The sequence below is a fragment of the Schistocerca serialis genome, chromosome 3, assembly GCF_023864345.2.
Source record: "Schistocerca serialis cubense isolate TAMUIC-IGC-003099 chromosome 3, iqSchSeri2.2, whole genome shotgun sequence".
Classification (NCBI taxonomy): Eukaryota; Metazoa; Arthropoda; class Insecta; order Orthoptera; family Acrididae; genus Schistocerca; species Schistocerca serialis.
This window is the reverse complement of record NC_064640.1, coordinates 293100001-293126061: the sequence shown is the minus strand read 5'-3', so window position 1 is coordinate 293126061 and position 26061 is coordinate 293100001. Positions and strand designations below refer to the sequence as shown.

General features: G+C 41.4%; 1 protein-coding gene across 1 annotated transcript in view; it reads left to right on the top strand.

Moving 5' to 3' along the window:
- Positions 1–26061, top strand: part of LOC126471592 (uncharacterized) — a 75202-nt gene that overhangs the window by 28249 nt on the left and 20892 nt on the right. Inside the window, exon 2 of the mRNA XM_050099827.1 lies at positions 24197–24340. Within this exon, the coding sequence (XP_049955784.1) occupies positions 24197–24340 (144 nt within the window). The remainder of the gene's footprint in view (positions 1–24196; positions 24341–26061) is intronic.

Genomic DNA, 26061 nt, shown 5'->3' with positions numbered 1-26061 from the left:
TCCACTATATTTCTATTCTAAATATGCAGTTGTTAGTTGTCCTTATGTGTCCCTAGAATAGACTGAGGAACATCATTTCAGTTTTTTCTAGCGTCATTTTTTTTGGGTAAGGTGAAGAAAGGATTCCGCGGCGCAGCCCTCGTCGTTATGGGCGGACAGCCGACATCCTTCTCTCTGCCCCTTCGTCTGGCGCGCCGCCAGATGCCCACAACTCAACGATACACCACACTCCCGTTTCTTGCTGCCTCACGCCTGCGTAAACCGGCACGCACTGAACTCACTCAGCGCTAGAACATGGCTCCAGTTCTTGGAAGTCTGTCCGATCTTCTCGTTTTAGGTTCCACTGCGGGAATTATTCTTTGTATTGCACCTCGGCCAGTTAACACTTCATGTGATAAGGAATGTCGCTGGTAACTCCACACGTAATCGTAAAAAACAAATAAAAAATTGGATAATAGAAGTCATCAACAGAAATTAAAATGTGACAGAAGAATGTACGATTCAACTACCACCTCAAACTTTCATGCTAATAATCTGGCGAGTAACATGAACAATATTCTCAGCATTTTAACAAATTATGTGATCTACGCACGAGGAAAGTATTACCATAACAAGAAACGCAATTTATTTTTCCGTGTGCTGGACGCTGACTCTTTAAGATACAGAATCAATTTCGAGTGTACCTCAGAGTCTGATCGGACTATTGGTCTTTTTTTGATCCTATTGACTTAGTGGATAGTCTTAGTTGGTACTCAGACTTTTTACAGATGACACAGTTATGCAGGATGTCCCGTGTGAAATGGACACTCTTAATAATTTAAAAGTGGTTCGAGATAAGAAAAAAATTACAAATGATAGCACTAAAAGGGGCTGGTATATTATTGTGTTTAATTCTCGTAACTGTTTTCTTCTACACAGATATAGAAGCATCTATGTATTTTAAAGCAATTGTGTGTCTTCTTTTAACGGCAGTCAATAGTTCGTGGAATAATGAGTACCATAATGTAGCATATAGCATAGTTCCCAGTGAAACTTTTCTCAAAAATAGTAAACAGATATCCTAAACTTGACGGCGAATTCTGCACTGCGCAGCGTAGGTACATCCTCGCTATTAGATGTTACATATCTATCGAGATTAACTGCGCTGTCTGAAAAGCTTGTCAGGGTGTTGCAGGGTAAGTTGTGCTGATAAATAGTTATTAGGAAAAAAATTCGATATGTTGCGCCTTTTCCAAGTTAGCAAGCATTGAAGTTCGCCAATCAGATTGGAGCGTGTGCAAATTCAAGCGGCAAGCCAGAGATACTGTCGTCGAAAGTGTTCTTCGTTTGCCGTCCGGTGTGGCCGAGCAGTTCTAGGCACTTCAGTCTGGAATCGCGCGACCGCTACGGTCGCAGGTTCGAATCCTGTCTCGGGTATGGATGTGTGTGATGTGCTTAGGTTAGTTAGGTTTAAGTGGATCTAAGTTCTAGCGGACTAATGACCTCAGATGTTAAGTTCCATAGCGCTCAGAGCCATTTGAACCATTTTTTGTTCTTCGTTTGGTTTCGTAAGATCGAACAAGAGAGAGATAAAAAAATTGGACATGGACCGATAGTAAGGATCGAACCCGAACCAAAGGCTGAGCAGTTTCGAGCGTTGTCATCTACGCTATGAGAACAACTGACACTAACTGTATCTGGCCAACCACTTGCACTTGAGCGCACAACGTCTGATTAAGTAAATTCGATGCTAATTAATTCGGTAACGGCGCAGCGCATTGAATTTTTTTCTTAATAATTGTTTCTCAACGCATTCTACCCTGAAACAACCTAACAAGCTTATCGGGCTGTTTCTGGCCACCCTGTACAGTGTTTATGTGTCTGGCTAGTAAAACGTCACGTATTGTAACTTGCTGCAAGCCGTCTTCGTATATCTTGTGTCTTTTATGAAAGAGTAATACATCACAAATAGAGTCACTCATGTCATATAAGTATGAAAAGGGACTTTCCCATTGGTTCAATTGTAGTTGAAGCTAGTAATTTGCTTCTCTTCGTTGCTAAGACACTGAAAATCTTAAGACTACCTACGAAAGTGATTGTCTCTAAAAATCATCTACGAGCTGTGGTAGAATATTGCTCGAGACTGTGGGATACATATGACATTACGCTAAGTGAAGAGATCCAGCCGGCCGCTGTGGCCGAGCGGTTCTAGCCGCTTCAGTCCGGAACCACGCCCCTGCTATGGTCGCAGGTTCGAATCCTGCCTCGGGTATGGATGTGTGTGATGTCCTTAGGTTAGTTAGGTTTAAGTAGTTCTACGTCTAGAGGACTGATGACCTCAGATGTTAAGTCCCATAGTGCTTCGACCCATTTTTTTGAGGAGATCTAGCTTATCCGAAGAATCTGAAACCAAACGACCGTGAGACCCTCTGACACTCACGGATGTCATGGCAGTGAACCGATGTTTATGTGCCAGTCTATCGAATGAAGTTAGCAGCGTAAGGTGGTGACAGAATGGCAGAAAAGGGCTATCGCCATGATGGCATAGTGAATGAAGTTTCTAGATTTGTTAATGTTTAGCGTGAACTGTCCAACGTGGCTACAAGGAATGCTGCGTAAGTGGCAGCCATGTAATGTCGTGTGAGAACATTGGTCGTAAAAAGAGCCTATCACACTATGTCATCACTAGAGACCGGATTATAAGCATCATAAAAATCTTAAAATATGCATGCAAATATGCACTAAAAATGCTTAAAATGCATGAAAAATATCGAAATATGCAAGATCAAATAATAAAAAAACACGGTAGTTACTGCGTGCATTATATCTCAAAGTCGAACCTGTGCATATCAGTTACGTGAAAGAGCGCCGGCCACGCAAAAAATCGGTACATTTAGAACACTGATATCATTTTCTGAATACTTTCTGGTAGCGTTTAGGAAGGGGGCCTTTCTGGGATTATTTTCTAAAAATTTGCAAAATGGGGACGCATACCGTGTTTCAAGGATTGTTCCTTCTTTGCTATTGTCGTCAGTAACAAGCGGAAGCGCTGTGAGTCGCAACGAAACAATTGATACGTACAGGACCAACTTCGAGATATATCGCACGCAGAGGGGTAAGCTCAACAACTATGTAATATTTTATTTAAAAAAACAACATAAAATCATGAATTTTTTAACAACATTAACTTTAAATAATACTATTGGACCAAAGCATCATTTACTATTTATTCTACATCTTTCTACTATTGTAAAAATAAACCATGAAGTACTAATCCAAATGTTCGGTAGTAAGATTCTGTCTTCGACCACTCAAAACATTTATAAGCAGAAAAGGACCGTTCTACATTAACTCAGGTAACTGGGCAGTATTTGATTTTGGGTGCTACGTTGGCACTTATTGTTTCCGGTAAAAGTTCACCCACCCCATTAATAAAATTATCAATTTGGCACAAGTGTTCAAAGCCTGGGTTATTGTTTAAAATGTTTTCAAACTTTTCTTTAAGTTTTCTTGGGAATACCTCCGGCAATGAGGAGTTAACTAGAATAGCTTTATTTATTAACTGAATAGATTCATTCAACGCCCAACCTTGAGTTTCAAGCTTTTTAATACTTGCAAGTAAATGGGAAAAATGAGTGCTAATCACAGAAATGTCTTTTTTAACACCGGAATCATTAAAAGCTTCCTTGCACTGGCAAATTGCCAAAGCCTCTGCACTACTGAAGTCATTTACTACCCCTCTAGTGGCCTCGAAATGTTCATTGTAAAACAAAACAGCTTCGACCCACGTACCCCAACAGGTTACCAATGCTTCGGGAGATAGAGTCACATTTGGTAGTTTTTCTTTGTAGGTCTTGATGCGAGCAGGAGACTTTAGATATACTTTCTTTGTGGATGAAATCAGTTTATTTACATTCACAAACGTGGAACGTACTTCTTCAGCAAGGCGATGTACTCCATGAGCAAAGCACGTCACACGAATCAAATTGAGATAAAATACTGGGAGGGCTTTTCCTGCTTAGATCATATAGGGAGCAGCATCTGAAATGAACACAAACACCCTTCCATCTGCAGAAGATTTTGCAAATATTTTTCTAATACCCTCATTCACAAATCTGGCGATCGTAGAATGATTTACTTTTTCAAGTTCTTTGCAGACCGCTAATAGGAAGAAGGAGGCTCTTCTATTAAAGCACCAACAATTAAATTTGCAATGTAACAGCCACAAGTGTGTAGTTTCGTCAACTGAAATCCAGATAATGCTGTCCTTCAGTTCATCGCGTATTTCTTCCAGAACATTTACGTAAATTGCCGGAATGTAATTTTTACGCAATGCTGATTCATCTGGTATATTTTGATTTAACAATATTTGCATAGGAAGTTTTGGGGATAGGATTTGTAGGTTTGTGAAGAGGAATATTGCTTGCAATGAATGATTCACATAGATCCATCTTAAACCGACGTTTTTGGTTATCTTTGGACAAACACCTGCTATTGCAACTTGCTGTTGTCAGAAGTTGTTGCCGTGGTCCTTTCTTCTGCATTCCTGCGATATGAAGACTTGTCTTGACATGCTGGTCTATTTTAAACTTTTTTTTCACGGAATGCGTTTCATGCAAACTCGACAGTATAAAACAATGACGTCATAGGTAAATGATCCAGGATGGTCAGCTATTCACGAAACGACGTTTCATTTTTCGGGAAGCATGGCGCACAACCCTTTACACACTACACGTCGTAAACACTTTCAACTGTGTACAAGTAAATAGAAGGCTAAACTAAAACAAAGCTTGCGTAGTTTAATTTTTTGCCGACGCTTACTGTATGACAGCGGAGGGGATTAACCAGGGGCGCGGGCACAGGAGCATTGACTATGTCTGCCTGTTCCTGTCCTCTTCTATAATGGTTTCGTTAGGTTAGCGACTGCAAGCAGTTCTAGGTCGCGGTCAATCTGTGAGACATCAAAATTAGATCGAGCTAGAGACCGCCCGTCAAAATTTTTAAAATTTTGTAAACATAGAGCGAAAATATGCATTGTCACTGGTTTTTAGTTAAAATACGCAATATCCTATGCAAAGGAGCCAAATATGCAAACGCACATGCAGCATGCAAAGCATATGACCCGGTCTCTAGTCATCTCCTACATTCGACTTGGATAGCTTTTGAAGATTTGATATGTCTCTAATGGATTTGTTACTCAGGTAGCATTCGATGACTAGTCCACGTTCGGAGTTGCTGACCTCTCCTGACCGACCCATTACGCTGTTGCTACGTCTCCCCTGACAACACTGTACTCCCTGCCTCCTTTTATGGTGGTGGTTTCGCCTCTCGTGACATCTAATGGTCAATTCCGCATCGTGTAAGTTTCAGGATACTTTTGATCAGTCGCGCGGGGTAGCCGCACGGTCTGAGGCGCCTTGCCACGGTCCGCGCGGCTTCCCCCCTCGGAGGTTCGAGTCCTCCCTCGGGCATGGGTGTGTGTGTTGTCCTTAACGTAAGTTAGTTTAATTTAGATTAAGTAGTGTGTAAGCTTGGGGACCGATGACCTCAGCAGTTTGGTCCCATAAGACCTTACCACAAATTAAAAAAAAAAAAAAAAAACTTCTGATTGGCGGTAGAGATAGATGCTGCACAGTGATAGTTGATTGCTCCAGAATGTAGTGTACCGACATCCATGTAAGCAACTAGGGATGTCACTGTAAATCTGCTTACAAAGCTACAGAAGGAGGAACAAATAACTGTGCATAGAAAGAAAGCATTCTGCATAACGCGGTTGCAGTGCAGTTTTCCAGACGCATAAAGTTATACACTCATAAACTGAGGTGAATTAGCCATTCGTTCGAGTCATTCAGCACACGCAGACAGTTAAGTACGTATTTTCTTCGTCTCGATGTATTCCTCTTAAAACGTGGAAGCCCATATCCCCTGATGATCGCATCAGCTGTGTTTCATACTGGCAGAACACTATTTCACTGGATGCGATGGAATTTATGCTCGTTTCTATAGCCGCATTAGGGAACTGGGTCGGCTAGTTGCACATTAGTGCAGCGCGCTATCACACTGACTATAACTTTGTCACGGCCCATACACACCAGCCTTGCAAGCTGTAACCAACTGATGCGGAAACAGTCTCCATCTAACTACGGTTCCTTTTTCGAACTGGAGTAAAAAGTTCAAAGACAGAATTTATTGCTTATTCGAGTCGACCATTCCTTTGCGCCATAATAGGACTATTCTATTCTTTAACTGCTAGAAGTATTACTAGAACCATCGTAAATTTTTTTCCATGTTTTTATGCTGTGCATGCGAAGCACGTACTCACTGTCTCCCATACTTTTACTTCATTAAGCACCAACAAAAACGTAGCACCACGTTACACTCGTAACAGTTCAGTATTTGCCGCCTCATCGATGCGTCTCGGAGGAATGGAATAGAAAATCAGCTGCACTGGAACATTACCAGGAGAAAGAATGGTTTGTATTTTTTATTATTTATTTGTGATTTATATTCTTGCTTTTTTGATGCGGTGTCAGCTGGCAGACTCTCGCTCTCCGACACTGATTAAATATAATTAAAAGACAAACAAATTTTAGAATATAAAACAATAATGATGAATCATGGCAAATGGAATCCCGGCAGGTTTACGCGGATTTGATTAAAGAGGAAGTTATATGAAACGAAGGTGGATGCATATGTATATGGCTAGGAACTGATAGATGCGACGTAGATGTTAAGAGGTAGGTAGGACGACAGTTGGACAGTAAGGAGGTGGGTTGCAACTTTCGTTTTGGATGGAGAGCGCAGGGTAAGTTACAGTTGATGACGGTCCGTTAAGTGAAGGAGATAAAACTTACTCAGATAATATGTTGTTTCCTGATGTGGGAAAAGGTGAATGTGTTGATATAGGTGGAGGCAGCAGGTTAGAATTCTCAAAGATGACGCACGGGACACAAATTCCGTTGTGTTAAATTTAGTTCTCATTACTTAGGATTGTTTTCATCTCTCTTATTCATTCCTGATATGTATTACAATGAACCTCTAATGAGAATCGAAGTACTTTCTTTGTTGTTCTTTTTAAAATGAGTAAACGTCCAAGATTCATTGAGAACAAGCAACGAATGAAGAAAGAACGGTAGTCTCTTTTCTGCAACTTGCTTTCTGAAAAGTCCACTGGTTTCACTTTATTGTATGATCAAAGAAGCACTTTTTAAAAAACTATTGTTATGTTGTATTTATCTATGATTTTTGCAGAAGTTGTCAGGGAACTAGTGACAGAGCCGCGCGGTATTAGCCGAGCGGTCTTAGGCGCTACAGTCATGGACTGTGCGGCTGGTCTCGGCGGAGGTTCGAGTACCCCCTCGGGCGTGGGTGTGTGTGTTTGTCCTTAGGATAATTTAGGTTAAGTAGTGTGTACGCTTAGGGACTGATGACCTTAGCAGTTAAGTCCCATAAGATTTCACACACACAACTAGTGACAGAAACCTGTTAACGTCTTACCTGTGTCCCAGCTGCTTGAAATGTAGCTTCCGAATCCCGCTTATTTCTCCTTCCTCTCCTTTATCATTTTTTATTGCTCTCTAACATCTAGATCAGTTTTTATGTATTATTATTACTATTATAATTATCACCGTTATCAACATTATTTCCAGTGGGGTTTGGACAATACACATGTAAGATTCTGTTCGTGTACGTTAAGTGGTCTTCTATCGTTTGGTAAAACTGGATTTCATTCCAGCACTACCCAACTAAAACAGAGGGCCGTATATTTTTATTTTGTATTTTGTGAATAATCTGTGCACTAAAAAATAATAATTGCAATTAAAAAATAATGTTGTAGTATACACCATCTCCTATACAACGCGGTCAGGAAATCCCTGGATTTTGTTATAGGAACCAATGAAGTATTTGTCAGAGCTTGTTTAAGGAAACACTTTGTACCTTGTGTAGTGATAATTAATTGTTCCGTGGTAATTGTAATTTACAGTGGTTGTCTCTTGTAGAATAAAGTGTACAGTTCTAATGTTGTTGTTATTCGCAGATAGGGACGCATTACATCCCACAGGCCACAGTTCTGACAAGCAGATGCTGAATCGCCATTTTTTAAAACAGACTTGCTAATAATAGCAACAGAACACCACAAAAAGGAAACTCGCATTTTCTTGGTTGAATGTTAGATAATTTACAAACGTTATCGTACCCGTCTGTTTTCATTTGTTATTCCGCGGAAGAAGGAATTAATTTAAAGTACGAAGAAAAAAGACGGGTACGTTTCCACACATCTCGTATATGGCTCAGCGGCCTCATAAAAAAAACTCTCTTCCCACCTTTTTAAAGCCGTCTTTATTGCACATATTTACCATTTAGACCCTTACCAGAAACCACGATTTAAAATGACTCACCCGAAATTCGCTCATCGCGTGCTTACTTTCTTCATGCTTTTTCCCACCTAAAGGTGAGTAGTCACTAAAGATCAACTTGAGACGTTTCGTATTTGCTTTTTAAACATATATACTATCTCTTGTGATCGGCATGCATTCAGACAATCGAGACACATTCTGGAAGGACAAGGCTTAATTCCCTGCCAGACCTTGGTTATTCGTGCTTTGAATAATCGTTTCAGTCGAATGTTGGGATGCTTCCTTCAAAAAGACTCTGGTCTCGTGGGACATTCAACTCCAGCTAAAACAGAAATACTTTGAATATCAGTAATGATGTCTGGTGTGACAGAGTTACTGTCGTGCCAAAATGAAGGCGTCTTTCAGTACCTGTATTACTAATATGCAACTTTGTGCTGTTCTCAAGCGTTTCAAGTTGCGATTACTATAATAATTTAAAAGATGGTTTAGTCAAGACTATTTAGAACGACAACAGGAGCTGATACTTCGTCCCTGGTGTCAGCACCGGGAGAGATGGCACACTGTACTTGTATTTAGCATCGGCATTATTGCATCGTCTATAATCATGTCATGGTCTACTTTTGTCGGCGGCATTTAACACACAATACTTCCTCTCTTCCACGCCAAACCCCGGGGGTAGCCGTGCGCTATGGGGTACCTTGTCCTGGTTCCTGCGGCTACCCCCGTCGGAGGTTCGAGTCCTCCCTCGGGCATGAGTGTATGTGTCGTCCTTAGCTTAAGTTAGTTTAAGTTAGATTAATTAGTGTGTAAGCCTAGGTACCGATGACCTTAGCAGTTTGGTACCATAGGAACTTACCACAAATTTTCGAAATTTTCACGCCAAACTGGGTTTACGTATCAGGTGGCTATAATTAACGTGCAGCTACTCACAAAAATCTAGTGTAAGCTGTAATTATCGAGTGGCAGCGAAACTTGATAGATTTTCAAATGCATTAATGCGGAACCGATTTACGCTAGAAAAACATAGTTAAGATTTTGGCCACCAAGTACAAAGCTGGCGCTGTGAATGCATGAAAGACATATAGAAATGTTTCCATGTGTATTTGATTAGCAACAGGACGTGGATAGAGAAGGTCAAGCAAATGAGAAAAGATTTAATCATTAACCGCCGCTTACACAGTTTGTTGAATATGAGCACCGGAGACGCCGACGAGATGCTGTACAGCGCCAGATTTTCACCTGGTGCCCAAAATTGGAAGCAATTTTTTTCCAGATTAAATCGGTTCCACATTAACGCATTAGCATATCTACTAAGTTTCGCTGCCGTACAATAATTGCAGCCCACACTGGACCGCCGTTAAGTAGCTGCACCTTACTTATAACCATCCTGTGTGTTCACATGCGTTTACTTATCCTCTACAAATTTACAGTTGTCATCATATACTCAAGTACGCAAATCTGTCATTGGTTTCATCGTTACACACATTTTCAACCCATACGATTTCTGGAAGCGGTATTCAAACTAGCCTCTTCTGCTTTACGAGGCAACAAAGCTACTTTGAAACCACGCAGAAGATTTTTTCGACCTATTTGCGCGCCTGTAAACCTTTTGAATCAGAAATAAGGAAAATAGCGGAATTCCTTTATAGTGAGTGCGCAGCAGCGTGTCCTGGAGGGTTCGAGACGAACGAGCAAGATTATCAGCCCTGGCAGCAGTTCTGTACTGTTTACGAGGTCCGTTGTACTTGAAATTATATTGCTGTTGGAAGGAGAGAGGCACCTCAGATCCGCAAGTGTGGTGTGAGGCTTCTTCGCTGGCAGTAGCTCCACGGTGGCAGTACAGCTTATCGATCGAAAGAACTCAAATCTGTAATTCAGCAGGACCCGTCCCTGAGACCCGTATCCATCTTGCGTATAACGGTCTTCTAACAGCTTCCCCTTCTCAGAGTCTCGTCAGCTTATTGCGTCATGTATCCCTGCCGCCGCAGGAAAGAACAAATGTGAGTAATAGCAGCCAGATTGTTTTTCTTTTTTGAAACCTACTCATATTTTTTTATCCTTCCAAATCAGGGTGAAATAAGACGTAACTTAAAAACCACACATGTTCGTGTCTTTTGCCGTATGCTAGTCGCTCAAATTCACAGTCTCTATTTTAGATTACCAAGATAATTTCCATTATGCGCTTTATCGCATAACAAAAAAAAAAAAAAAAATACGAAGAAGTCCATTCTCAGATTGTTAATTAAAAAGAATTCTCCATAACCTTACCATTTTTTCAGTCTAACCATCTCTCGAGGATTACGTGAATGTCATTTCAACCAATTAATTTAACAAGCTTAAAGTTCATCGATCAGAAAATTATGATAATGACTTCATAGTCAAAAATGGTTCAAATGGCTCTGAGCACTATGCGACTTAACTTCTGAGGTCATCAGTCGCCTAGAACTTAGAACTAATTAAACCTAACTAACCTAAGGACATCACACACATCCATGCCCGAGGCAGGATTCGAACCTGCGACCGTAGCGGTCGCTCGGCTCCAGACTGCAGCGCCTAGAACCGCACGGCCACTCCGGCCGGCACTTCATAGTCGACTGAGTTCTAAACTTCAGGGTGAAACTTGCTGTTAGTACATCATTATGGTGAGGCCAGATGGCTCAGTGGGGCCAGATTGCAAATCTGTAGGTCCTAAGTTTTTACATCGCTTCTTTCAGCTCTGGCAATAATTTCACATTTCGTATCCACCTTAAACTGTAGATTCCTCTGTACTGGCTGGGTAAGTGAGTTAAGAAATCGATGAAGGGAATGGCATACCTCCATCATCAGGACGCCGTCTAGAAAAGATTTGCTCTGTTCAGACCAACATTCGCTTTCCCAGTTTACCTTTTATAACATTATCAGCCAACCAGGGAAATCTATAGTTAATATTTTTTCAGTATAAGCGATACGATACCGACATATCCTTCAGTTTCCACGAAACGGTTAACAATATCCTGCATTGGTTTTACATCCTGACTACCGACGGATGTCTCAATATCTTGTCGAAAGTGAGTAATTTAAAGTCATTACCATATGTGCCATAGTACGAAGTTTATTAGAAGATTTTTACACATGAAGAGTGTCATCCTAAAATCGTTTCTTTCACAGTTACATAGGGATGGAAGTGTTGTTTCTAGGTTCCGTATCAGTTGCGCAAGGCTTCCGCTGGAATACGTTTCATCTCGTTGACTACGCTCTTTCGGATACTTCCAGAAGTACCTATTTGTCGCCATTTCAACCTGTTTTTCAGCTAGAGAGGCAAGGAGAGAACACATGTAGGGAGACGTAACGAATAAGGGGGCTTCAGAAATGCTACTTCTTACCTAAAGTTCCCGTGTCACAGATCACCTTGTCTTGGTGTAGCATTCAAGTGCGGAGTTATTGACAAGTCTTCTAAGTACGCTCTCCGCAAAAAATTCCCAGAATCCAGGAAGTGATGGCTCCGGTTACGCATGCATCGATGTATTTGATTCTCTATACAAGGTGTGTACAGAGGCCTGAAGATGACATTAATGAGATGCCGAAATTAGTCTTCTAAATAAAATAATAACCTCTGAAAACATATGGTTGTCTGGTGATTTATCTTAGCTAAATATCTGACCGGCCGCTGTCTCATGTTCACGATTGGTCAACAGAGAAAGTACGTACGACGTCGTCCAGTCGCTCAAATGACATCCTTATCCTGAGTTTTTCAAAATTTTTTATTAATATTTCGCACTGAAAGCACAAATTCTTTGTGGACGGTCTATCGACTGTAAAAAAAAGTCGATTTGATTTTAGATTTGGTTATTGTCACTTTCTTGGTTGGGTAGGGAGGAGTTTGAAGTGTACCTCTCCGACAATCGTATCGGAACTTTATTCGAAAACCATTGATTCATTATCTTAATAACGCGAATGAACAGTTCTGATTCCTGCTAAAGATCAAGGCGCACATTCGTCCGGTTGTTCTTTTGCTCAGTGTAGAGTTTCTTTGGAAACCATCTTCCCACTCATTTTTCTCACGTCCAAACCCAGTCCTGAAATTTAATTAACGTTAAACGCGTGACCACTACTGATCATTCTTACCGTCAATCGACACTCTAACATAACAAGGCACGTCATTCTGTCCAGATTATCATTCTTTCATGAGGTTAACGTCTTCCCATTCGAAATTCGTGTACCACATCTTCTGCTGTTTGCATTTAAGGATTTGTGCCATCTGAACAATTTTGTCCTGTCTAGGGAATGTTTTCAATAAACCTTTTGTAACTTTTCATAAATCAGTCAAGCTTAATATGAAATTAAATGGCACAGCGTTGTTCGTACTTTGCAGACCCATTTTCGTAATTCACTTCCTACGTACTCAGCACTCGTGTAGCAACTGCAAAAATTTCCGCCTGGCACTGAGCCAAAGGCACGATTTAACCGAACCGCTGTGCAGAGACTAAAGGTGCTCTAATTCGATGACAGCTTGGGTTTCTTGTTTATCATTCAGACAGAGTATTTGGAGCACATATTTGATCTATGTAAGTAAACTTTTGACTCTTCATCTCCAAAACTGTGTATTTTATGAAGTTTATGAAATCTTGTCTCTGTGCTTGGTAGAAAATTTCATGATTAACAATGAAATCGCAAAATGTTGTGGTTGTATAATGCCGTTACTTATTTTATGAACCGGTTTTCGTTTTTCGAGCCCATCATCAGGCAGTAAGTGACTATCGTCGTTACAGAAATTAACAAGCTGAATTATTAGGCAACAGTATAAATGAAATGATCGTACGGCCTTGTTGGCCGGGAGACCCCATGCGAGGTGTTCGGCCGCCGAAATTACAAGTCCTTTATAGCTGACGCCACTTCGGCGAATTGCGAGTTAATGATGATGAAAGACACACAACACCCAGTTATCACGAGGCAGAGAAAATCACTGACCCCGCCGGGAATCGAACCCAGGACCCCATCCGCGGGAAGCGAGAACGCTACCGCATGACCACGAGCCTCGGAGTAGGCAACAGTAAATTGCGTAGAATTTACATGTCTTGAATGTGGTAAGTTTTACATTGGTCACTCAGGCAGAAACACAGATTAGCTGAAAATGAGATCAACTGGAGGTTGCAAGGGCCTGACTCTACATTTGCTGAGTGTAAACTACCTCATCAAGAGTATCAGGACTCTATACGCCGAATTACCCACCAGATGTCACGAGAGGCGGTCCAGCCAACATAAAGGAGGCAGGGAGGTTTTTTCTCTTTTTTTGTCACTAGAGAAGCAGTAACAGCAGAATTGATAGGTCAGGAGAGATCAGTGATTCCGAACGTGGACTCGTCACTGAATTTCAGCTGCCTAACAAATTCATCAGGGACATTTCAAATCTTCAAAAACTGCCCAAGCCGAATGTTGGTGATGTGCTGTGAAATGGAAACATAAAGGAACAACCACAGCTAACCAAAAATCAGCCAGACCTCATGTACTGACGGATAGGCATCGTCGAGGATTGTGTTTATAAAAAATCGCATGGAATCAGCGGAAGGAATCACTCGCGAGTTCCAAAGTGTTACCAGCAGTGCAGCTAGCGCAAAGACTGTGCGTAGGGAGTTAAAAAGAATGGGGTGCAATGATTGAGATCCTCTTCATAAGCCGCGCATTTCTGTAATCAGAGCCAAGTAACTCTTTGGGTGGTATAGAGAGCAACGCCACTGGACTGTGGATCATTGAAAAATGAGTGGTTTGGAGTTATGACTCGCGTTACACCCTCTGACAATCCGATGGAAGCGTCTCGGTTTGGCGAATTTCTCGACAACGCTACCCGTCTTCAGATGTAGTCCTAATAGTGGAGTATAAAGAAGGTGGTAGTAAGGTGTGAGGGTGTTTTTCATGTTTAGGATGTGGTCCCCTTATTGCGCTCAAGAAAACGCTAAATTCGGAAGGATATAAACACTTTTACAGTATTATGTACTGTTTACAGTAGAGGAACACTTTGGAGACGATGATGGTTTGTATCGATATGACAATGCACCCTGTCACAAAGCAGCAACTCTGAGGCTATGGTTCTTGGACAAAAACCTTCTTCAAATGGACTGATCTGCCAAGAGTCCCGAGATGAAACCAGTGGAACACCTTTGAGATGAGTTAGAACGTTGACTTCGCTCAAAAATCCAGCGCTCAACATCACTACCGCCTCTGGTTTTGCCTCTGGTGGAGGGATAGTCTGCCAATTCTCCACATTTGGACACAACATTGGAAGTGTCCCCAGCAGAGTTCAAGCCGCCACTAAGGCAGAGGATGGACACACTCTATATTAATGTCCGGATATTTATGATAATGTTTAACCGCTGCCTCGCATTAGGCTTGGCAAAATCGCTTAGTGGTCAAGACACTGCATTCGTATTTGGCAGGACCTGGTCCAAGTATTTGATTTTCAAGGTTCCATACATACGTACAAAACCGATTCCTCCTCCCCGACTGAGCTGGCAATCCGTTTCTGATGACCTCGTATTTGAAGAAACATTAAACTCGAGCTTCGTTGTTTGGGGATTTACAAACTCAGAGTAAATCACACGATTTTCTGAGGCATTTGAAGGAATGTGTGTATGTTGCAAAATATTTAATAAATGTGTATCAGAGCTAAATGTGAACTGGGGGTTGGGGTTGTTTGGGGGAAGAGACCAAACAGCGAGGTCATCGGTCTCATCGGATTAGGGAAGGACGGGGAAGGAAGTCGGGCCCTTGCAAAGGAACCATCCCGGCAATTGCCTGGAGCGATTTAGGAAAATCACGGAAAACTTAAGTCAGGATGGCCGGACGCGGAATTGAACCGTCGTTCTCCCAGATGCGAGTCCAGTGTGCTAACCACTGCGCCATCTCGCTCGGTCGAATGTGAACTCGCAACATCGTAAAGGCTACTACTTAAAATCATACTTAAAGGGAGAGATGTAATACTGCAAGTTTTTGAAAGATGAGAACGTGTAGTCAGTGCGTTCACGTAATACTGATGAATCGATATTTCTATTTCAAGCATTTTCGTGATTTATTCTTTTTGTTTCTTTCAGTCTACTTAGTGTAACTGACAGTTTTAAGGGTGCTGTAATGTTTAAGAGGTTGTAGTAAAAGGCTTTGTACGATTTACTGTTCGTATAGAACTAAATTCAAAGTTCTGTCAAGATATAGATGACACAATATGATTCGCAGACATTATATTTCACAAGGCGACGTCTTATGTTCTAATAATATCAATTAACGGCAAGTTTCTATTTAGTTCTTACAGAATTTGGACCCGTAACCTAATTTGTCTCACCAGCGCAAGCAATCTTTTCACCCACATCCCTTCACACTTCAGCGTTTTTCACTATGTCATGATTTGACTGTCAAAGATGATTTTTGCTCTGTGACAATCCCAACTCCTAGTACGTGCGTAATACCTTTCACAGAGTACTTCAAAAGCTTCTTAACATTTGCCTCATGATGGCCTTGTATGCCGATTATAGTTTCACAAAAGAAATCAATATTTTATAATATCAGTAGCTCCTGAAGGAAGTTTTTCCTAGATTGTATTATATAGTCTTCGGAGCAATTTACAGAATATAACTTGTTAACTCTCTGTTTCTCCAGACTTTACATTATGCGATAGTTGTTCAAGTGGGTTGTTTGGATATAATCCTTTAAATAGTTTGAACTCTTTGAACAAGTGTGATATTTCCAGGAAATGTTTTCTAATGGAAACAATGCTGTCAGAATTGTTTTGATTCTACTACCAATAATTTCTTTCTTTTTTTCAAGTAATTTGATAATTACATTCAAACATAGATTCTTTCATTTAGAATTAGTGCCCTGGAGATCTATTCAGATCTATCGTTTGTGATAAGGGTACCGTTATCATTCCGGTAGTAATGAAGCACCAGTTGTTCCGGTCTCACACGCACTATTTCCTTCCCACCCTCGTCATGAAACGTAGTGAATGACTGCCAGCTACAGGCTGTTCCCTACAATACAGAAAGATCTACGTCTTGACCCAGGCGTATGCATCTGAAAAATGTTATTTATTTAGTTATCGCTAGATCATTTGCACGATCTGCAATGTCTTTCGTAACTTCATCAACAAATTTTGAATCCCGATAGATCGTACTCGGGGCCCATTTTTTATTAAGGAACATACCTTCTTAATTCGTAAGTAATGAGTTTGTATCATGTGTGACGCACATCGGTAATAGTACGTGATGCATTGTACTCAAAATGTAGTCAGTTGTTGTTCTACTTCCAAGCATTTATTGTTCCTCGTTGTTTACGTGCGTGATGCTGAGCCCTACACGAAATATGAAAATCATCATCAGAATGTTAATGATGCTGCCTTCTACGTGCATATCTTATTCAAACATAAGACTCACTTCAATTCTGTCGGTTATGAGCAGTTGCAATAAGCACATTTGGGATTATGAGAACATACATTCCATTGTTGTTGGTCATAATCATCAAAGAGGTTTTCATGGACTCATGGCAACAAGCTTATCTTAAAACATCTAGTCAGCCTAGAGAGATGCCGGATGCAGTAGTAAAGCAAACTACGAGGCTGAAGCTAGTGAATTCACTGTCATTAGTGGTTCCCTTTTTCAGCTTCGTGCCACTTCGCTCGAGGACAGCTTAAATTTCTAGCAGTGTTGCATATCCGTCATTATACGTTATTTGCTCTTCCTCATGCGCGCTGCCTAATTCATTTACATCTCTTAATTACACTCGTCAAAACCCTTTAGTGAAGCGGATAACAGCAGTAGTCCATTCACAAACACGTGCCAGGCGCGCTGCGTACTTAACGGGAGTACTTTATGGAAAATCTCGGCTTGCAGAGGAAATGGATCTTCCGGAGGTTGCTAAGTGCAGACCTAAATTCTCTGCTCGAGGCAGGCGTATTTTCTTGCGGACGCTCTCACTGCCTTCTCCAGACTCCAGCTACCAGAAACTCGCGAAACGAATGTGCTCGTGATTACTGTCTCCCAAGCTTTCTAATCACCTTTCCTACAGAACATTTCATCTGAGGAAGAGTAACTATTTCTTTCATTACTATCTATTCGCTTTTATTTCTTCACGGTATCTATGGTGCAGAAATGGTTTCTTTTTCGCACAAAGCGGATTTCCATCACGAAAGGAGCTTCGTGGTAATAAGTAGTAGTCTTCTTTCGGGAAAAGAAATGAGGGTTACTGTTATACTTTGAGTTCATTAGAAATGAAGCACTGGCTCAGGGATATGAAGGACTCTACCCTGGACGTGTTGAGGAAACTAGACCCGCAGTCCCATGGAAAACTACAAAAATGTAAAGCAGGTTGGTAGGATGGTGACTGCAATCTGTTCCTCTCGAATACTGTTCATAAATATAAAGGAATCTAATTTAATCCTGTTAGAGAGGACTGCAATCCGTGCCCCGGTCTATTTAGCTTCATTTAAAGTTTCTCTGATTGCTAAAACTACCCAAAGTGATTGCAGAGATTACGCTGAATATCAGACCAAAAACTGTTTTATACCACAGGTTTTTAGACGTCTATAGCTTATTTAACGAGTATCCACCTAAACTAAAAACAATCCTGAGAGTTTTTTTTCTTGCTTCTCTGTTTTCTGAGTAAATAATTAAATTTTGATCAGCATAATTTTATTATAAAGTTTGAAGCAATATATACTAAAATGTTTGTAGTGTTTTAAAGTATCTAATAATAATATGTAATAGCGAAGAACATATACGATAGAAAATTGAGAATAAGTCAACTTGAAAAATGAAACTGCCAGGAGTATATCAGTACTTAGGCAGAGGAACATTGATTTAACAAATAATGTAGTCGTCATCGAACAAGAATGGGTAAAAGTACGCTCTATAAGACAAAATGGTTCAAATGGCTCTGAGCACTATGGGACTTAACACCTGGGGTCATCAGTCCCCTAGAACTTAGAACTACTTAAACCTAACTAACCTAAGGACATCAGACACGTCCATGCCCGAGGCAGGATTCGAACCTGCGACCGTAGCGGTCGCGCGGTTCCAGACTATAGCGCCTAGAACCGTTCGGCCACATTGGCCGGCTAAATTACGTAAATCTCTAGCATTTAAGAATGGAACGGAAATAGTCAAAAAGTCACAGAAAGAATTATGTAGGTAACATATTTCCGGGAGCAAGAAGGTATGTAACTGTTAGCAGAGAAAAGGATAATTTCGGCAACAAAAGATGACAGATGTATTCAAAAAATGTTATAATCTTCCAACATTATAACACGTAGAAGTCATTCTCAGATTACGTCTCAGACAGGTGTGGCATAACTTGAATCAGTAACTCCACAATAGACTCACGTTCGGGAGGACGACTCTTCAAATCCCCGTCTGGCCATCCAGATTTAGGTTTTCCGTGATTTACCTAAATACTGTGAGTCCAAAATCAAAGCAACAAACTGGAATTTTGCAAGGTTGCGTTTATTTTGCCACGAAACAGTACAAACAGGTGATAGTTAAGTTTAAACAAGGTAAAGGATACAGAACGTAAACAACTGCAACGTGCATAACGTTAGATAAAAATGTTCTTAGTTTTTTCCAAGTTAACGTATTTGCGCACACATTCCGACAACTGGTTAATGTGCTCAATATGGGGTGTGACCACCTCTGACAGCAGTACACGTCTGACAACGACGGAGCATGCTGTAAATCATGGCATCAATCTCATGTTGATGCAAAAACGCCCATTCTTCCTGCATAACTGATCGCAAGTCTTGGAGAGTGGTTGGTGGATGCTGACGTGATGCGACCCATCTCCATAATGCATCTCAGACATGCTCCATGGGATTCAAATCGGGAGAGCGAGCAAGCCACGCCATGCGTGCAATATCTTCCGTTTCCAAGAAAACAGCAACCACCTCTACTGTATGAGGTCTAGTATTATGGTTCATCAGTACGAAGAGTGAGCCCACAGCACCTCGCAACAACCACACAGGAGGCCCCAGGATCTCATAACGATACCTGACAGTAGCTGAACCTTGCCAATTCACCGTGCAATTACATGAAGAAGTGTCCGAGTGGTCAACATAATCCCTGCCCACACCATTAGGGATCCTCCTCGAAATCGGCCTCTTTCATCAACGTTAGGGTCCCGAAATTGTGTTCCATGTTCCCTCCAGATGCGAATCCCTCAAGAATCACTCTCCACACCAAATCGGTGAAAAGAGCATTGGCCCACTGTTAAACCGTCGCATGTTGATGACTCCACTCCAGACTTTCTCTTCTGTGAAGACGCGATAGAGGTAGACATACAGCATGTCTCCGACAATGCTGCGAGGTCAGATGCCAGTTGCCGTGCAGTAATAAGGTGGTACCGTTGTGCCCTTACAGCCAAATAACGGTCCTCTCTTTCTGATGTCATACGAGGTTGGCCCTGTGCTTGTTTCGGGATACAGTTTCGGTCTCTATAAACTGTCGCCACAGCCGAGAAACAACAGAACGATTCACAGTAAAAACAGGCTACACCAGTTTGTGACTTTCCTGCTTCAATTCTTCCTGTGACTCTCCAGCGCAGAGAGTCTGGTAGGCGTCTTCCCTGTGCCATACTGCACCGTCTGTGACTGTGTACACATCGAATGTGGATGTGGGAATACGTGGCAAACGCTACCCCTTTTGACAGGTGCTCTGATATCATTGTTGTGGTGGTTGTACGTTGACCGAAATGCCACCTTCCTTGCAGAGCACGATCGTACGGACATGTGTTGACAGTTTGTAGATTATATCGTGACTTAAATACAGGACGGGAAAATAGCGGTTTGTTGCTTTGGACACCAGTGTACTTGCAGTAAAATGCCGAGATGGTTCTTTTCAAAAGGGTACGACTGATTTCCTTCTCGATCATTTTGTAATCTAAGCTTGTGTTCTATCTCCGGTGACCGCGTAGTTGACGGGACGTTAACCTCTAATCATCCTTCCCTCCTTCCTTCTTTGAAAGTATAATAGATATCTGTAATATATGCTAACACGATACGTTCAGCTGCACAATATTGGCTACGTATGATGCAGTGTTGGTGAATTTAGAAAGTACAGGTGCTTGAATCGTCCAATGCGCTAACCAGCTCTATGTTCAGACCAAGAAGAAATGCTAAAGTAACTACAATACTTCCAGCTCTCCTGGGCTGCTCATGATATAAACTTAGTAGCCAACGTGAGATAATCTTTAGCCTCATACAGCTTTCGTCTCCCCCTTTTTTTCTCCAAAGTCGCCATGGAAATGTTATATGGTTTCAGGTTCCACCTCATCTACACTGTTTGTAAACACAAAAAATCCACGATCTGTCTTTCATCGCAACTTCAACATGTAAGCGTCAATGGCTACATACAGGCACCGTTTCCGGCCCAGCTGTATACGTGTGAAAAAATCATAGTTTAGAACCTTCAGCCACACCACAGAGGAAGAGTGCTGGATGAAGGGTGGTAAGGGTATATTCACCAACAATCAACGGCAGCTGGCTTCCTGTAGTTGGCACCAGATAGAGGTATTACGAAAAGCAAGCTAAATATTGCAATTACTTTTCAGCAGAAAGTTGAGTATAAAATCAAAGATAGGTCAATATTTTAGTGATGACTTCTGCTTTTATTACTTTTCTTTAAGACTAAAATATTTTTCATTGTGATAGGAATAACTGGAGATGCTCACCGACTACCGTATTTAGGCGAACATTTAAGAAGTTAAGCTTTTTAACCACCGCACTACAATATCTACATCTATTAATGAAATTGCTTGGCAATAATCATTTACTGCTGAGAAGGAATTCCATTATTACAATAATCGCGGAAAATTGATGCTCATTGATCTTCACTGGAACGGCCTTTAGCTCATAAAAGGGGGAATCATTCTACTATCAAACTATTTGATCACAAACCCAATATACGCCATACGGTCACATTAATGTGACCACCTGTCGAATGCATTTTGCTGCGCAGACCGCTGCGAGATGTACAGGAAGAGATCCAGTGAGGTTCTGCAAGGTACCGACGGGGAAGTGAAGCCACGCCAATCCCAGTGCAGTGACCAGCTGCGCTAGGTTTCTCGGTTGAGAGTTCATGGCACGAACAACTCGATCGAGGTAGTCCCACAGATTCTAGAAATTCTAGCCTTTGTCAACGATGAACAGCAGTCACCATGGGTGCACAAACCAGGCGCCTGCTGAAGGAGGCCTATACGCAGCAATGTTCACTGAACGGTCGTTGAGGAGACATTGTCGGTACCCCCTTGGTTCGACTGGGCGGTCAATTGCTCAACAGTTGTGGGTGTATTCGCCCGTGAATATCTCCACAGCTATCGTTTGCCCCTGTCATCTGTGGGCAGTGGAGCACCGCAGTTCACTCGACACTGGTTGGGGAGCGCGATTTTGCCTTGCGTGGTATATTTTAACCACGGCGGCACGCGAGTGGCTTACGAACTTAGTCGTTTTGGAAACGACCGTTGTTTCGACGGTCAATGACCATGCCATTTTGGACGTCGGATAAATCGTTCCGTTTCTGCATTACGACAACCACTGCAGTGTTTCCCGCGTCCCCAGACACGCTTTATATGCCCTCCATTGCTATTACTGCGACCTGCTGTTTGTGCGTGGTTATTTCACGTTGACGTCGAACATAAGCGCTGGTCGTATTAATGTGACTGGACCATGTACAAAACATGTATCACATTTAAAAGCTAAAAATTTGAAAGAAAATTGACAAAAATTTCTTCTGGACAGCTTCTCATTTTCTTTTCCGAACAAATTTATTTTGAAACTTGTAGTTTACATAGTTGAAAATTATCATTATTATGAAACATAATTTTTCCTCTTATCTGAACTCATCCATAAATGATCACCATACTATCGTATTTAAACTGAATTAATTCTGTTACCTGTTGGTTGACTATCTCAACGCTATTAAGAAACTTGTTGTCTGAGGACCTCGCTTACATACCTTGAAGACTGACAGGTCACTTACATCAGATATTTTTTCTTCATGGCCACATTATTTTTCACGTGTCACATATGAGACTTCAGTAATGTCCTGGGAGTACATAATATAAATCATACTCAAGTTATAGATTATTAAAGGCATCTTAAGTGGTGTTGATGATTATGGTTCTACGTCGTTAAATTGCTAGCTCATCACCATTATGATACATTCGAATGAACGATAAATACTTTGCTATGAGACTCATTATTCGTGCCTGATACAGGCAAACACACTCTCTAAACTAAAAGTCCTGCACGACCTACCCAGTGTTTACCAAAGCCGACAATTTTGTGTGTTCACATAGCAACACTGAAACGAGCTGAGATTTTGTGTTGCTGTGTTCAAGCGGTACTGCTTCCAAATATGCGTGAACGGGTAGTAGCCTGTTCCCGTCAAGCGTGCTGGAAGAAGTACAGGTACTGTGATAATTAACAACCATTCCATCCTAAATGCATAGGTAGAGGTCACCTAGAGTCACGAGTCATAGTAATCGTACTTGTACACGACGATGCCAGGGTGGACAGAAACGCACATGCGGCTATACAGGAAGGTGAGAAACAGTCTGAAAAGCTTTTAAGAGTATTGCATGGGAGGCTGTGATGATAAATAATTGTTAAGAAAAAAAATCGATTCGTTGTGCTGTTTCCGAAGTTTTTAGCATTGAAGTTAGCCAATCAGGTCGTTGTACGCGACAAATTCAATCATTTTCATGCACTAAAATGCGGTAATGCGAAGACATCTGTGGGTCTGTGAGTTACCACTTGTCAGATGCTCATTACTTGTGCAAATGTGCCTTTTTGAAAGTGATAAATGTACGCTACGTGAGCCAGAGCGACGTTTGTTCGGCTTGAGGAAACCATACGAAGAACAAGTTTGGTGACACTGTCTCTGGCAAGGTGCTTGAATTTGCGCGCGACGACCTGATTGGATAACTTGCTAAATAACAGCGCAATGTATCGAATTTTCTGCTTAACAATTATTTCTCAGCACAACCTCCACTGCAACATCATACATACTAATTCTGACCACCCTGTACATCTCTAGTGGCAGCGGGTGAGCAGTGTCATGTTATCACCACATGGAGGAAGCTTACTCGTATTTGGGACTCATGATATATCCTGCAACTTTCGTCGCAGACTACCGTTATCGTCATCTTCTGAGACGTAAAGTGAATCTGTTTGTTCGCTTGTACCCGCAAGCGCAAAAGGAACAATATACCGTCACAAGCTCCAGGTTTGTATCAGAGTATTTCCATTAAAACTCGTAGGTCATGTAAACGCAATCATTATGACCACAACTGATATACTGTTGTGAGGTGTACGCGCACCTCGCACCCAGCTTTTACCAGTTTCGTTGAGTAGCTGACGGCTGCTCAGCACTCGTGGATCAGTACAGCACTTTCAACCTCTTGTGAATCGATTCCGTTACGAGCAGCCACCATGTTAGAATGAATGAAGACTACGCACTACTAGGAAGCTGTGATTCTTAACATTTTCCCGTTATAATGAGTATTCCACGACGTTTCAGGCTTTCAGCCGGATAACGTCGTAATCTTGTTACCGTATTTCGGCTGACAACCATTCAGCAGTCCTCATGTAAGATTTACAATGAGTTAAAGAGTAAAACTCACCTGAAGATGGCTGAATAGTTATCAGCCGAAATATCGTGGCAAGATGCTGACGTCATCCGACTGCAAGACTGAAACCTCATGGGATACTAGCGAGCTGTCTCTGACTCAGCTGCTCAGTGTTGTGCAATTCTTGTACTTTCTTTGACGGTAGTTAATGTCTGTTATAGCATTCATAGAAAAATCTCATTCAGGTTGCGTACCACAGCTTAGACGGTATTTGTTGTTTGCAGATGTTTTCGCAGCGCAAGGCTTTGGTGCTGATTGTCGTCGTGATGCTGGTGATGAGCGTGGCGCAGGCCAGATACCTGCCCACTAGGAGGAGCTCCGCCTCCCTGGAAGACCGTCTCGATCGGCTACGCGACCTCATCAACGATGTAAGTTGCAGTCTGAATTTTCTAACAACTTAAGACCATCTTCATACTTTTACCTAACAAATCTGAAAAAAAAATGTAACAAACAAGTAATTTTCGTAGCCTATTTACTTACTAACGGGTAACGCATTGACGTTGTTGTCTTGTACTTGATTTTCCCTTCGTATTTTTATTTTTTATTATGCACGTCTACGTCCATAGGAGCAAATCTTCATGGTCATGGATCGTGGCAGTACATGAAATTACAACAGAAAAGTAATAATAGATAAAATAAAATGTTGATGATTCCTAAAAAGACGACAAGCCATAAGTTTATATAACCATAATCAACAACGTAACATAGGAATTAGCTTAATTTTTCAAGGAACTCCTCGACAGAATAGAGGGAGGGAGCCATGAGGGAACTCTTCAGTTTGGATTTGAAAGCGCGTGGATTACTGCTAAGATTTTTGAATTCTTGTGTAGCTTATTGAAAATGAATGCAGCAGAATACTGCACGCTTTTCTGCACAAAAGCCAGGGAAGTGCGATCCATATGCAGATTGGATTTCTGCGTAGTATTAACTGAGTGCAAGCTGATAATTCTTGGAAATAAGCTCATATTGTTCACCAAAAGTGACATTAAAGACTATATATACTGATTGGCCAATGCCAGAATATCCATATTAATGAATAGGTCTTGACAAGAGATTCTCGAAATTACACCACTTATTGCCTGAACCGCCCGTTCCTGAGGCAAAAATACCATTTGAGAATAGGAAGACTTACCCCAAAATAAAATATCATACATCTTGAGAGAATGAGAATAAGCAAAGTAGACTGCTTTTGGTGTCGAATTATCACTTACTTCAGATGCTGTTCTAATAGCAAAAACGGCAGCATTAAGACTTTGACGAAATTCCAGAACATGGGCTTTCCACGACAGTTTGCTATCTATCTGAACACCTAGAAATTGGAACTGTTCGTTCTCACTACTCATATGCCCATTCTATGTAATTAGAACCCCAGGTTTTGTTGAATTGTGTTTCAGAAACTGTAAAAATTGTCTTACTGGGATTTAGCGTTACTTTATTTTCTACAAGCCAACATCACTAAAACATCCCTAAACACCACATCACTAAAAGTTCTCTAAGCTGCCAGAGCATCTGTGATCTTGGTAATATTTTATTGATGTACCGTCGCATCACAACTTATAATCTTCGCGAAAGGGCATATTGTTTGTGTCGCCTTAATTGCTGCACTCCTGATATGAACATTAAATTCTACTTGGGATATCTAGAGCTACTGTGTTTGCTGCCATGATAGGATATAAGCTTCATATGAAAATATTGCCTGCCAAACATAACAGTGGAATAAAACTTGAACCTACGAGTGGAGACACGTGGCATTAACATGTTGAGTGCCACACGCTTTGTGATGATGTTTCACCGCCAGACCTCGGATATGAACATTAAATTTTACTTGGTATATCTAGAGCTACTGTGTTTGCTGCCATGATAGGATATAAGCTTCATATGAAAATATTGCCTGCCAAACATAACAGTGGAATAAAACTTGAACTTACTGGTGGAGACACGTGGCATTAACATGCTGACTGGCGCTCGCTTTGTGATGATGTTCCACCGCCAGACGTCAGGCATGAGGCTCTGCTGTGGACGCCGTCGACCTCGTGGCATTCAACGTATTAAACAGGCTTCAAATAACATCTTTCTATTATATTATTTA